At 43.3% G+C, this 15,507-nt stretch overlaps 2 protein-coding genes across 4 annotated transcripts in view; both read left to right on the top strand.

Annotated features, from left to right (window-relative positions):
- Positions 1-2,881, top strand: part of trim45 (tripartite motif containing 45) — a 7,431-nt gene extending 4,550 nt beyond the window's left edge. Inside the window, exons 6-8 of the mRNA XM_068330125.1 lie at positions 158-272; positions 485-611; positions 994-2,881. Of these exons, the coding sequence (XP_068186226.1) occupies positions 158-272; positions 485-611; positions 994-1,148 (397 nt within the window). The 3' untranslated portion in view covers positions 1,149-2,881. The remainder of the gene's footprint in view (positions 1-157; positions 273-484; positions 612-993) is intronic.
- A 6,409-nt stretch (positions 2,882-9,290) lies between these two features.
- Positions 9,291-15,507, top strand: part of man1a2 (mannosidase, alpha, class 1A, member 2) — a 50,178-nt gene continuing 43,961 nt past the window's right edge. The window contains exons 1-2 of one of the 3 annotated variants that reach the window (XM_068329757.1): positions 9,291-9,535; positions 10,705-11,238. In XM_068329757.1, coding sequence (XP_068185858.1) covers positions 10,925-11,238 — 314 coding nt within the window. In that variant the 5' untranslated portion in view covers positions 9,291-9,535; positions 10,705-10,924. The remainder of the gene's footprint in view (positions 9,536-10,704; positions 11,239-15,507) is intronic. The other 2 variants (XM_068329756.1, XM_068329755.1) reach the window with 2 other exon arrangements.

Here is a 15,507-nt window from a genome sequence, read left to right as displayed (position 1 = left end):
CATGGCAGGAGGAGCACAAACAGGTGCTGTGTGTTCCATTTCTGGCTTTTTTTGTCTTTTCCAATCAATAATTGTTTCATCTCTTCACAGAATTCAGGACCTTCTGTCTTTTTTTCAGTGATTTTTCTATGAACTGAACGGTTTTCCTTTCCTTCAGCACGGTGGAGACGTCGGTGATCGACAACGACGATGGATCCTACAGCGTCTCCTACACGCCTGAAGAGCCAGGAGCCTACTCAGTGTGGGTGTGTGTCAAAGCCCAGCATGTCAAGGTACAACACACCCTCACCGTCAGCACAAAATGTTTACTGCACAACAAATAAATGGAATTTTCAGTTATATATTCAGTAATATATTGAACCGAAACATCAGCTTTTCTTTTTGCTTGAGGCGGAAACACAAACTTAGAGTTTGTTTGTTTTTTTTTTACATGAGGTGTGTTGTTGTGTTGTTCTGGGATCTCCATTATTGTGTTGTTCTGCAGGGATCTCCGTTTCTTCTGAGCGTGAGGAGGAAGTTGAGGCGTCACGCCGGGACGTTTCACTGCTGCTCTTTCTGCTCCAGCGGAGGAGCCAAGGAGGCTCGCTGTGGCTGCCCAGGAACGATGCCAGGTACCCGGAGGAGAGCATTAAGATGTCTGAGGAGGAGGATGAAGGAGAGGGAGAGCAGAGAAACTGCTTTTGATTTGATTTGACTCAATAATCAGATCAATGAAACTGATCCAGATAAGGGCTCAAGTCCAGGATTTGTTTTTTCCCCTTTTAATCCAAAGGGTTTGTTTTTTTTTTCAACATTTTGCTTTGTTACACATAAACTTTTCCATGTATGATCAAGAAATGTGCTGTATCTCCAGATTTTTTTATTCCACCCAGTCGTGATGTGGATACCTCTATTCGGTGGGATCAGGATCAAAGATGATACACAACCTGAACTTTTGTCTTGTTTCCACCTCAGAACACCAGAGTCGCTTCTGATCTGTCCGTCTGTCCACAGGAGGGTTTCGTGGTTGTGGTCACGGTCACAAAGGACACCCTGGGAAGCCTCACTGGTCGTGTTGCGGCAGCACCGTGGAGCGGTCGGAGTGTTTGCCGGCGAGCGTGTTGGCTGCAGTTTCCCCCCGCGGCCACCTGAGAACCGTGGAGCTCTGAGGCGACGCCCCGGACGAGATGATGCAACTCAAGGAGACATGGTCAGAGCAGCTAAAGTTAGCACACATGCTAAAGACAATGTGACCGGGGCAGGCCAACTGCTGCCTGCAAATAAAGACAGTCAAGAGTCGGAGTTAATATACATTTGATACTTTTACAAAAAGGCCCAAATAACAAGTCACAAAAACAGTTTTATTGATCACTTTTTCCGTTAATTGCAAAAAAGTCCACTGAATTGTCCTTTTAACAAATACCCTTTTTTCATTTGCGAGGAAAACTGTTGAGAAAGCTCAAACAGCTGCTGAATGTTAGCAGGTCGACGCGCTTCAGACGTGATGGTGCAGAGGGGCGTGTCCAGTGATGATGACACCGTTTACGGCCGAATCTGGACACAAATCATTTGGTATATTTCAAATTCTGTGACAGGAAAAGTTCCCTGGAGCGTCGAATACTCTGATCAGAACTGCATTCAGTCCTTTGGTTCAAGCTTTCCTCTCTATATGGGTTCAGGTGTTAATAACAGATGTTAATGAAAGGTGTTAATAACAGGTGTTAATAAAAAAACATTAATAACAGGTGTTACTAACAGATGTTAATAACAGGCGATAAAAACAGGTATTAATAACACGTTTTAATAACAAATGTTAATAAGAGGTGTTAATAACAGGTGTAATAACAGATATTAATAACAGGTGTTAACTGATGTTAATTACAGGTGTAGTAACAGATATTAATAACAGGTGGGAGCAGATTTTAATTCCAGGTGTTAATAAGAGATGCTAATAACAGATGTTATTTACAGATGTTTTAACAACATGTTTCTGGTTAAAATCAAATATTATGTATGTTTTATTTATCAAACAAAGTGCCTCAAAAAAAGAACTGATGCTGGAAGACATGATCAATAGTCTAATTGATCTACAAGTGCTACATTCCTGAAAAAAAGATCCCATAGTATTTACACTGAACAGTGATTACATTACAATAAATATGCTTTTAGTATTTCATATCTCTGCTGAAGAATCAAATACATGTCATCATTTCTGTCCTGTACTTAAGGGTATTGGTAGCTACATTATGATTGATTACTTTGTCATTATTCTCAATTCAGGTAAAAAAAATGTTAGTAAAGAAAACTTTGTTATATAGAAATATCAATAACAAGTACTTTATTACATATGTAGTAATGACTTTATAGGTACTGCATATGAACATGAACAGACCATGCTGAACAAAAGCGTGTAGTATGTTCTTGTGTCACGGTGCGTACACTCCAGATAGTCGGGCCATAATGAGCCTCATGGTGCCTTATTGATTCTGAATGTCACTTCAATCAGTGCATTAGTTCCTGCTGGGTTCATTCAGCTGATTGATCGGTGATTAATAGTAAAACAGATGAGTGGAAACGCTGGACATGAGGACTGATCTTTGCGTTGTTGTCTCAGAATGACGTCTGTGACTCTGAGGACGCTGCTGCTGCTGTCGTCTTTAACGCCGGACCTTTTTCTGCTTCACGTGTTTTTACTGGAATCTTAAAACCTGAAAATAAACACTGTCGTTTGTCAGGAGGACTGACCCAGTTTCATTTGTGTTTGAATTCCTTCTACTAAGGAACAAATTCTTTTTGTTTAAAAATGTGAATTTGGAAACCACTGATTATAACAAATGTTGATCTGTGGCTGTTATACTTTAATAAATTCTAAAAGAATTGTGTACATAGAAAAGAGAAAATACAAAAAGGCGTCAACTTGAAAGATCTATTAAATCTAAAATCCTAAAAATTTATCAATAAATATTTTACTTCCTACAAAAATATTAGTAATTTATTTTCATTGACACCCTAAGATTATTTTTTACTTACTTATTTACTTATTTACGAGGCCTAATGTATTCTAATAGCATCCCTTTGCACCCAACAGGAGCAAAAGGACTAAAAAGAAAGGCCAAACGCCCGTCAATCTTCAACATTTCACCCAAATGTGCATTTCTGAAACCCATGAATGAAAAACTATGAGTGACCACAAACACTTGCACAATTTTGATTAAGATATTTATTTGTATCTGCAGGTTGAAATATGAAGTTCCTGCAGAGTTAAATACATGGCATTGGTTTTTATTCCATTTCAAGGTCTTTTGTAATCCACTAGGTGGCAGAGGAGCACTTGTTTAGTGCACCCTGGCAGCCCTGCTCTGTCTGTAGCAGCACGGGGCCCCTCCCAGGACCCTTTTCTGTGTCTCCATTCAATCCACCGAAGGCTTCTACCTTTAAAAATATCATCTGTTTCTCCAGGATTAATGCGAACACACCTCTGACTGCGACGCTCATTTTTCCACGCTTGTTCCTACAAATCATTCATCATCAGACTCCTCAGAATCCATCTTCGCAGGACCGTTCTGGGCCGAGGAGCTCCTGATGAATACTGCATTATGGGAAAAATGTCTCCAGCTGATTAAGATTGACTCTGTTAATATGAACGCTTGATGAAGCCCATCACGGGAAAAGTTGCATCAGCATTGTCGGAGGTGACACGGATTAATCAAACACGGTGATTGTTCACTTACAGCTGAGGGGGACTGACTGATTAACCGGTGACAGCTCAAATAGCTCCAGATGGGAGGGGCTAGGAGAGGGAAGGGGGGGGGGTGAACCCATACACACACCACCTCCCATTAGGTGAGGGCAGGACGGGGTTAAAGATGATGGAGAGGTTTTAAACCTTCACATCCATCACTCTTCCAACTCATCCAGCGTAGTCACACACACACACACACACACACCATCATCATCATCATCATCTCTCTCAGGTGTTCCCGTCACCTGGTGATGATGTCATCTATTACCCACTTACCCCAATGATGTGTTTTTTAGTGCTGGTGGAACCTCCTGCTTCTGTTTGTGTTTGTTTCACTTGTGTTTTGTTGTGTTGTTTTGTTTGAGTGTGTGTTCACACACAGCTGCCTGATCGACGGAGGCCGAGAGGCTTTCAGGCTGAATGCTGTGCAACCTGATTACAGACAAAGAGGTTGGGCCGGAGCCGTCACAGTAATGTAGTTACCGGCTCGTAAATGGATCCTAACCAGCTCCTGCTGCAGAGCAGTGGAGTTTTTACAGCCTCTGAGGGCAGAGACGTTAACACCAGGAAGCCCTCCGATTGGACGTCGACAGTTTAAAAGCGAGTAGAGCCACATGGAATCAATGAAGATGCTCTGAGGGGTCGGAGAACACAACTGCTACACACTTAAGGCGCGTTAGTATAAACGTACCACTATCGAACACCAGCCTCGCCTTGACTTGATCAATTCTGATCATGACCTGTTAAATCAGCAAGTATTGCTCTTAACCGTATTGCTCAATAATATCTTTTCTTAAAGGTTCCCAGTATTTCCTTTAAGTGGCAAAAAAAAGCAATAATTTCTAAAATTCCTTTCTGTGCAGGTGTGTTGATGAAAGACTTTGTGAAACGTGGCTGAGAGCCGCTGACCTAGTTTCAGACGCCCGCTTTTGTCCTGAGCCACGGATGCTCGGCGGCGATTCGGTTGCCAGACCTGAGAAGGTGTTTTACAGATCAGACAAACATAAAGGAGCCAAATGATGGAGGGTTTTAAAAAGCAAAATGATTTTTAAACTGACTTCTGAAACAAATACTGTGTGAACTGATACCCAGATGACAACGTCACACCGGGTTCCGATTCACTGGAAGAAGAATTAAGAAACTTACTGAACTCGATTTTTTTTCTTAAAATGTCATGTTGGACATTTATAACGCATTTATCCACAAAACATTGGTTATCTGAACCCAGAACTGACTTTAAACACATATTTTTACAACAAATTGAAGCCTCATCTTAAATCTGAGAGTGTGATATTAATTTTAATATCTATTTAAAGTACCTTAACTCGTGAATGTAATCATGAAATCGCTCAGTGTTCTTGGCAGCGTGGACAGACGCAGAGCTGCACCATTAACTGGAATGTCAGCGTGGTGTCATGGAGCCCGTGGGCCGTCACCGCCACCAGAGCGTGGGATTGACACTTTGAGACACACATTTCCTGTGTGGACACACACACACACACGCACACACACACACACACGCTGCTGTCCACCGGGGGTTTGTGGTTGACCTTGTCCGATAGCTGACAGACGGCTTCCTTCAAGTGTTCTGGTGCAGAACATCATTCACCAGTTTGAACCTGTAATAACTCACCGATTGGGTCCAATCAGGCGCTGAAGGACAGCCAGCTTTCAACTACGTTTCCCAGCAGCATCTCATGCTATGGCTTACTGGAGACACTGATTTGTTCGCTTTGTGTTGTTTTCTGCTTTCTCTTTGTTTGGTTCACGAATAATGGCCGTTTTGTCTTTGCAGCCTTGCTCTTTGTGATGTGTGCAGCGTGATGAATCCGTCCTCGCCGGCAATCCATCCTTATGACAATGACAATCAAAGCTCCGTTGAAGCAAAGGACACCATGTCTTCTCTGGCTACCATAAACCACCCCTCTATCTTCAACTTGGCTGTGATGTAAAAACTGTCAGCCTTTTTGTGTCTACTCAGCTCTTTTGGGATGTCTCCTCGCGCCTACGCCGGTCCTTGGGTCCGTTTTACAGAGCAGGGTTAAAAAAACCCTGAATAATAATAGTCAATTCATTTTGTTTCGGTGCAATCCAGTAGGGTAGAAGCGTGCATATCAGCAGCTGAAAATGAAGTATAAGAACTTCATTGACACAGGTCAGACTTCAGCATCATCTCATTACATGCCTCCTCATTTTCATTATGTTTGATATTGTAGAGCAGAGTTGTTTTGCTCTTTACACACACATAAATGTGCTCTCATCGATATCAACATCCGTTAAATAATGAAACCTATAAGACCTTTTCATTAAATTGAAATAAAAGAGTAAATCGGCATATCAACATTACCAAAACAGTTCAGAGAAGAATATTCAAGCCCATAGAAAGGGTCAGTAGCCTTGGTTACCATGGGTAACCCCTGTCATTCAGATAAAAGTTGTCAGTCTCCAGTGATGTATACTACTGGACATATTAGAGTAGATTAAAAGACAGAGACAAGTCTGTTGCTCAGGTAAGATTCATAATTCATCTGTGAGTCAGGAACCGACCCAGAACACTTTGGCTCCACATCAGAAATGTCGTCTACAGCATCACACATGATCCGAACAGATGTTGGTTTATCTATGATGCAGTCGTTAACGTGTTGAAACAATAGTCAATCTACATGTACCTGCACATTTATGCTGTGACTGGACTTCCTTTTCACATCATCAGCCTCATTATGCGAGGAGCCTGGATGGGAATGTGGGTGCCATCTATGCAGCCAATTACATTGGGAGATCCTAAAAGAAATAAAAGTTACTAATCCAATTCTGAGGTTTCAGCACAATCATCCCTGTGGAACTCCTCCTTGATGATTCTGACGTGGGTTATCTCCAGGGAAATTGACAAACTGGGGTAAAAGCAGTTTCTAGGTGAGGTGCACTGAGCAACTCCCACATTGTATAGAACCATAGACAAAAGTATTGATAGGAGCCATCCATTCATTTATCAGTCGATATTCATTCCAATACTAGTCACCATGAAAGCAGCTCCTTTTGCCGTTACATGAGCGGGTCAATGACTGAACCAAAATGCTAAAATAACGTCAACATGCTCACAATGCCAATGCTAACCTGTTGCTCCTGCACAGATAAATTATTTATCATGTTTGACATCTTACTTTTGTTTTGTGTTCCTGCGTTCGTCCGTTCGTTCGTATGTCCACCAAATATCTTCGCAACCGCTGCAGATAGAAAGATGAAACAAAAAGCACATTACTCGGACAGCAAAGGGGATGAAAATGAGATGATGACCTTTACCTTGGGAAAAGTAGGTCAAGGTCAAATTTCAATTTTTGTACAAGCAGGAACCGTATAACAGAAAGATGAGGGAGAAGGCCAGTGTAAGGCCATAGATCAAAGCTAGTGCTTTGATTTACCTATGCACTAGCTTTGATCTATGGTCAAAGCTAGTGCATAGCTTTAACCTACCCTGAAAGGTTAAAGCTACGCACTAGTCAGGTACTGCTTTAAAGGTACCCTGACCAAACCTTTGTTATTACTTTAAAACTGTTAACCAGATTTCTCTCCCTTCCCTGGACACCTGTTGTTGGCTCCAAGGACTTCTAGCAGAACACACACACACACACACACACACACACACACACACACACACACACACACACACACACACACACACACACACACACACACACACACACACACACTCAAACATTGGACTTAAGACATAACTTGCACACACATCTATTCTCTACTCTACCCCTCATGTGATCGAAGTTACCTCTCCCTCCCCCACTGACCTGTCCTCCCTTTCCCTCTCTTTCTCTCCCCCGCTTTTAAAGTGGCAGTTTACCAAAGAGGTGAAGTAATTTCCCCACGGGGATCAATAAAGTACTATCTCATCTCATCCTAAAGCAGAGTTGCATTTGAAACACCTGAGAGAATGTCACACTGCTGCTGCCATGTTTGTAGTTCTACTTAACTCCTCTGGAGGCCCACATGCTTTCAATTGTCCATTATTCAATAATAACTACCTATGTTTTAATGGTCGGTTGTAAGTTTATGTGACGGCTTTGTCCTCTACTCTGGTTGTACAGGAACTCCAGACTGAAGTTCCGGGATCTACAGTAAGTCTGGACAGAGTGGAACTTTTCGTGACATGTCTTTGAGAGTTTGTGGTCCAGCCAGGTTTGTGGCCCTCACCCAAACCCACCACAGGAAAGCCAGCAGAAGTGTCATCACGGAGGTTTCTAACAAATTACACCCCTCACTTGAAGGGAGCACAGAACAAGCTCTTGGCTGAGAGTGTGTTTTTGCCCCAGGCGAAGGGGAAAACAAACCTTATAGACTGAAAGAAACTGTCCTGAAAGTAAAGCGACACCTGTCTCATATCCAGCGGTGCTCTGGACTAAAAAAAGAAAACAGAGCACACATTGTCAGGGCCAAAAAGGAAAGACAGATCCCGCCATGTCTGAAGGGACTAATATGATAAACTGTGTCCTTCCTGGTTACACAGCTTCCAGTGCGTTTGATAAAGGAGAGTGCCTTTGTTAAGATTATACCGTACAACCATCATTCACGATGTGAATAGAGCAGTGCGCTGCCAAAACATGACACAAGCTGGTTCCCACCAAGGCATTCTTTTTTTTTTTTTTACATGACTTTTTGTTGTTTATATTTATGCAAATCAAATTTAAGCTTAAAAGTTATGTGTCTGCTGGAATATATATTACACATGTAACTATGCTTATTCAGGATTTGTGGCCTTTGATTCTAACCAACTGAATGCCTAAGAAAAATAGAGGAACCACTTCAAAAAAGTTGAGGATGCTCACAAGACACACAATAATATATATATTAAAAAAAGTAATTTTATACAATGCCTCCAGCAGGACAATCATTGTCTGAACAAAATGAAATATTTCAGCAAATGAATTTATTTATTGACATTTCCTGATTCAGCAACAATAATAAGATTGTTTAAAATAACAATGTAAATAATAACAACATAATGACTGATGAAATACGGGTCTATGATCACTCTAGTTTTGTCGTTAATTATACTGTAATGCAGGGGAATTTTTGGAACAGGGAATTCAAAATAGCGGTATATTTTTTTTGCGTTTCTATACTTTCTATATGCATTCCAGTCATGCATGACGTCACCACACTCAGCACAAGCTGTCCTCGTGATGACGTCACTTCAATTTAATTTGCACAACAGCAAATTAAGTAATACCAGTTGATTGCCTCACCATGTAAATTGCTTACATTTGGAATAATATAAGCATATAACCTGTAATAAATGGGTTATTGATTAAAAACGGGATTTTCCGTGATGCTGATCAACATATCCTGCGTTAATTAGGGAGAAATAATAGACTATATAATCTGAGCCAATCCGGTGAATTGTACTCCCATATTGTAAATTACTATAAATACATCAGGTGGGAGGATGTTTAATATTTTATAGCTATTTTATTACGTTTTAATATTCAATTTTGCGTAAACACATTGTCAGTCGGTCCCTAGCGTTGGGGAGGCAGAGCAGTGGATGCTGGAGCGGCGGCGGCGGCAGCAGCTCGGTCAGTCCGTCGCAGCAGTCCGACAGAGCGGCCGCGAGTCGACATCCTCTCGGCGTCCGCGGAGCTGTTGAAAACCGCTGCGTTGGCTGATGGAGTGACGGCGAACGGCTCCGACCGGGGCGGGTTAAACCACGGTGCGGACATGAGGACACCTGCTACGGCCACTTCTTCCAAAAGGTGGAGCGGGAATGCCAACTGGAACCGATTTTCACCGAGGAAGTGAGAGGAGGTGATGCCGCAGGACGCCGCTTGTCAGTCGGTCACCAGCTAGCTACCGTTAGCCGCCTGCTCGGATAGCTACCCCCCCCCCCCTCCAGAGGAAGCTATAGGTGCCAAAGCTAAGTCATTACCCCCCTATGGGTAGTAACGACAACAACTAGCCCTAATTGGGGTATTTTTAATTAATTATTTACGTTTTTTTTCATGGCGTCGCAGTTACCGCTTTACGTTTTCCCCCTAATTAGCATACGCTAGCTGCTAGCTCGGTAGCTTTAGCATGTGTCCGCTAACCGCCTGGCAGACGGCAGCCTCCGGGCATGAACTGGGAGACAGCTCCCCTCTCCACACCGATCTGATGGAAAACCACTGGATGAAACACATTTATAAGATAAAATAAGATGAAAACCGACCAGCTCGACACGTTGGTCATTTAAATGACTACTTATGTCCGGGTGGAAGCACCAGAGGCGGAATAGAACATTTTGCTCCGGTCTTCAGTCACCATAAGCGGCCACCGGTGGTAAAGCGTGTGTATTTTTTTCATACAGTTTTGCGCTAACAGAACTGAATTTAGCGTGTATTTCCCTGTAATTTACGCATCCGAATTAATGTCATGTGGTGTAAACGCGATGATTTCTGAAGTGTCATTTCTGTGTGTTTGTCATCACGTGATCAAACGTCTGCTCTGGGATGCTGATCTCGATGGAGATGCCAGGGGACCAGTTTGGAGCCTCAGCATCCTCTGATAGCTGAAACCTCTGGAAAACATGTTTGTCATTCTTCTCATGAGCGAAAAGATTAACTGATGGAGGTGCTGGGGTGTTTATTTATTTATTATTCACCACAGCACAACAGAGGATTGGTTATAATATTTCAGCTTCATAACTTGATGTATGTGACATACGGGTTTCTCGAGGTGTTGTCACGAATGTGATTGTAATTCAGGCTCAATACCAGTCCGCCAGTCCTTGACAAGATGATGCACGTTGTCACAAGGGACATGCTGCTGAGGCGGGGAGCGTGCAGCTAAGATAATAAACGCAGAAGGTTTTACTGGAGCTCTTTTATCCTGGCAGTACAGAGAATACTGATGCCATTTAGGGAGGCTGTGTAAAATGAAAGTTGTAATCTTCTGCCTTGCATGCGTTGCTAATTCTTCTTGTTTGATGAACCTTTCAGAATCATCATGACCGTTTTCCCGCTGACCAGTCACGCCTTCGCTGAGGGACCTCGGCGCTATTTGGATTCTGGATTTATCCACGCAGGAATGAGATAATAACGTCGACCCGCTTGTGCATGCTGCTACAACATCACTTGTGGCGTTTGTGAACCCTTCCCACCCCACCTCACCTTCAGAACCTAACTCCCCAGTACACGTTCACTTCAGCAGTTTGAAAACATGACAACACCGGCTCTGCTGCCACTGTCGGGTCGCAGGATACCCACTCTGTCGCCGGGAGCATCCTCTTTCCCACATCACAGAGCTACTCTGAGGCTCTCTGAGAAGTTCATCCTCCTCCTCATTCTCAGTGCCTTCATCACCTTATGCTTCGGGGCCTTCTTCTTTCTCCCTGACAATTCCAAGCACAAGCGCTTCGACCTGGGCTTGGAGGATGTGCTCATCCCTCATATTGACTCTCCAAAGGAGGGGAAGCATTCTTCTGGACAGGTGATCATACACGGACAGGGAGGACATGATGAGCACAGACACAGGTAGGCATTTTAAAAATATGACAAACCCTGTCTTATACAAATGAAAACGTAAGAGAAAAAACTTCTACAACAAAGAAAAAAATCATTATTACACGTTTTATGGTCGTTACATTAGTTATCACCTGCTGATATTCCATCCAGGCTATGCAAGCACTTATAAAATATTAGCAGTCATTTGAGACGCCTCTGGGTGCTGCAGCTCGTAAAAAGCGGCACACATTCCGCCTGCGGGCTGAGGTACACGTCAGCACAGGTGTAGTTTCCTCCTCTTTTTTTTTTTTTTTACCCACATCATTCTGTCCAGCTGGGGCCGTTCTGAACGCTCACTGGTTGTGTTTCCATTGGGTGCCATCGTACAAGTTCTTCTCCAGGAATTTTATCGTCTTGTTTTACTGTCCCACGCTCAAGAAGCGGGTGAACTTGATGAGCGGCGAACAGGCTGTTGGAGAAGCTTCAGTAACTGCCTAAACGGGCTCGGAAACGACTTTACACCATCAGCCAAATGTTGGTAAATTCTCACTGCAGCTTTTATGCACGCCGTTTTCTTTGCGTCCATCGTCTTTGGTTGGTAGCCAGCCAGCGTTTTAAGGCTCTTTTCCCCTCCGTCTCACGTCTGCTGTTTGGAGTCCGCCATCCAGAAGCTAATTCTGACATGACTTTAAGAAATTGGAGTGATGATGCAAATCACAGGCAGGAGGTACGAGGAGACTGATGGAGAAGGAGGAGGCTGTGAAGATCGGAGCGTTAGGAAGCTGCTGGGTTGGGATAACGATGGATTTATTGTTGACATGAACACAATAAGACCACCTGGATGATCCCACCCACTGAAGATTACTTAATTATTGTCATTCAGCAGCTCAAGTATGTGGCGTGGTCAGAACCACAAAGGCATGCTGGGAGATGTTCAAGCGTCTGCATGGGGGGGATCAGAGGGAATTGCACTCATTTGGGTGCTTTTGGTATTCGATCTCGTGCGATGGTGAATTTTTGTTCCATCTCCAGTAAATCCGAGGTGACATCCGTGTCAGCTGAGCTGTCATTGCTCAGGGATACGACGTCATTTAAGAAAGTTGTTTGCCTTTATTTTTCAGTGTGTTCCTCTGGATCCAGCAGCAGATAACAGAACCTATGATGAGCTCTGGTTTTTTTTGTCTCCTTTATGTGTCTCTAATCCCATGCGGTACATTGTTGGAATCTTTCACATGGTTATCATGTCAGCTTTTAAAATCATGAAGTAACTTAATGTGGCTTCATTAAAACGGTCCCAGTGGGTTGATATAAAGCAGGGCTTGCAGCCCATTGGCTCACGTTCCTCCCAGTGGTCATGGGTGCTAATTATGTTGAAATTAGTTTTATGCAAAGTCTCAAAAAATGCTGCGTATGAACCACAGATAGGCATCCTAGTGACGTCTTCCATCTTTTACTTGATGGAAACGATGAATTTGATCAATCCGGTTTCTTTTTGGCGCCGCAGCCGTTCTGAAACTCGCCGCCGTGGCTCCAGAGGAGCAGGGTTCAAACAGCCCGTGGAAAATGAGGCGCGCCAGCATTTAAAGAGGCCCTCAGGAGGACCGCACACTTGTAATAATTTCACCTTTACTTTATTTTGCCACAGAAAATCCCATAGAAGCAGTTCTCTGTTATAAAGTTCACCTGGTTAATAGACTTTATGAAAGCTTTTGATATCAAATAGGGCATTTAGTAATTCATCTGTTCTGGCTAATTTTAAACTTCATTTAAATTGTTATCACATGGGGAAAGAACTTCATACATGTGGCGTGTTAGGTTTGGGGCAATCATTATTTACTTTTAAATCATAATTTAAACGTAAAACCTCTTGGAAAAACCATCAGATGGGTCACCTAACGTTCAAAATGCTGGCACTTCCATTTCACACAGCAACCTTCTTATAACACGTATCATTTTATCCATGATAAAACACAATAGAGCCCAATGCCGTGGCAGCGAGTAAAACCTACTTTCACCACTTATTAACTTGCCAGTTCTTGTTAGTGTCGTCGGGCAGAAGCTTTTGTGCACCGACACGCTCATAAATCAGCCCCCCCCCTGGCCCCGCAGATCATATTTAAGGCCCAGGCCTACATTAAATCGCTCTTATTTATCATATTTAGTGTGATCTTGGAGATCATTTCTGTGTGTTCGTGCTTGATTTGCCCGTCGGCTGCGAGCAAATCGAAGGTGTTGTGTTTTTGTGTGTCTGTGTGCGTGTGTGTGTGCAGCTTTCCTATGTTCTAATAAAGGTAATATAGGTGAAGCTTTTATTTCCACCTCCACCCGTCACCTACACCAGCACACATGCTGCCAAACACCTGAACTAGTGTTGAAGGCCTCTGTATTGCAGGTGTTGCACAGAACTCCATGCTAATTGGTGGACTTGGTGGGTGGGGGTACGGGTGTTTGAACTGATGTTTGAACTATTTTACCTTGTCCTCACCTGCCTGGGAGCAGAACTGGAGGTGAATGTAGAATCCCAGACTCAAAGTGTAAGTAAAGTCATGATTCCGGTTTGCACGGCTGCTTATCTGATTGGCTCATTGATCTGATCATTGATGATCAGACGTCTTGGCAGCAACAGAACCTGAGAGCCCACAGAAACAATTGGAGCACTAATTTAAAAGAGAAATGCATCCGAATTGATCCGGAGACATTTCATGATGCAACAAAAAGAACGGGTTGTCAAAGGGGAAGACAGACATGAGACTAAGGAAGCCGTTCTGTAGATGTATGTAAACCTCCTCTTCATCGCACCTGATGAAGAGAGAGGGGACAAACATGCTATCAGTGGACGTTTAAACTCTGTTCTCGTGGTTTCAGGACACATATCACCACTGGCATGGCGAGCAATCAGAATAAACTCTCTCAGATATGCTGTAATAATTTGACTGAGACTCAACCTAATTAATTAGTCTGTTGTCAGGAGATTTAATCTGGTACGGTCGGCCTTAGAACAGCCTGCAGGATGAGGAAGAGGCTTCCTTCGAGCGTGATCTCCTCGTGAACGCTGCAGCTTTCCATCAAATCTGCTCTTTCTGTCACGTTTCCCGTTCTGTTTGTTTTGTGCAATCGCACTGTTGTCTGCTATGTGGAGTACAGCTGCAGCTCATCGGCTGTGTGTGTGTGATTGTGCTACATAGAATGTCTTTGTGTCTGCTTTGTGCACCAGGAATTTTACTCCATCTTAGGATGTGCTATGGCACAGATTTTCCTTCAGACTGCTATCAGGCTTCACAACAGTTTCTGGCTCCACTGATAAGGGTCCATTAACCAACCTGAAGGAGCGAGTCGTTAAATTCACCTGTCAGAGATGCTCCGTCACAAACCCTGCTCCGCTTTAACACTCAGGTTTACACATTTCCACCTGGAGTAACCATCTGTGGTTACGCACAGGTTAGGACCGTATTTTTATACAACAAGGAGGAGGTTAGAATTGAACTTTTAAGCAATTCTGAACCACAAACAGCTGGACTTTAGAAAATCCATTTATTCTGTTAAGGTTTGAGAATAAAAAGAAGTAAATTGAAGGTTTTCCCCACCAAAAAATAATCTGAAACTCGAACATGTTTTGAATAGAAGCTGAAGTTGGTACGTTGGAATCCACTATGCCTGAATCTAATCCACCAATCAGATTAGAGAGGCGTCCCCGCTGCTTCCTGTGCATCAAGTGTGGTAGTGATGTCTGCTCAAATGTCTGCAGTGACATGAATATACTTCTGTTAGACTGAAAGACTGGGCTGCTGCCCCCAAGACACAATCAGTCAGATTGTGACCCATACGGCCCCGATAGGTAATACAATAGTCTTTCTGCTTAGCGTAAGGATGTGAAGTGGAATATCCAGTTGTATTTTGTCTCCACTTTTGGGAATCCTTACGAGGCGATAAATCTGCAGGAACGCTCCCCCGATGGTGATTGGACTAAACTCGGACAGGACCAATGTACCCAAAGAACGGAGAACCGCTGTTTCGGCTCGTTATTGTGTCACAAAATGCTGTTTCATTGCTGACAGAATTACTCTCATGCCTAGTTTTTGTCTGGAAAATGGAGTGTCTGCTCCTCCGTCGCGTCTCGCTGACTGAACCGACTCTCCACACTTTGAGACGCTTCATAAGAGCTGAGCAGCAACCGACCGGGCTTGCTTCTTATTTGTTTTATGGCTGACTTGGGCCGGCTTCAGGAAGTCGTTCGGTAGGAAGGCATTAGTCATCCAGCGGCGAGTCGTGATCTCAGGGCTCATGTGTTCAGAAGCAAAC

This window comes from Antennarius striatus, chromosome 12 (assembly GCF_040054535.1).
Source record: "Antennarius striatus isolate MH-2024 chromosome 12, ASM4005453v1, whole genome shotgun sequence".
NCBI classification, from domain to species: Eukaryota; Metazoa; Chordata; class Actinopteri; order Lophiiformes; family Antennariidae; genus Antennarius; species Antennarius striatus.
This window is presented reverse-complemented; position numbering and strand designations above follow the sequence as displayed.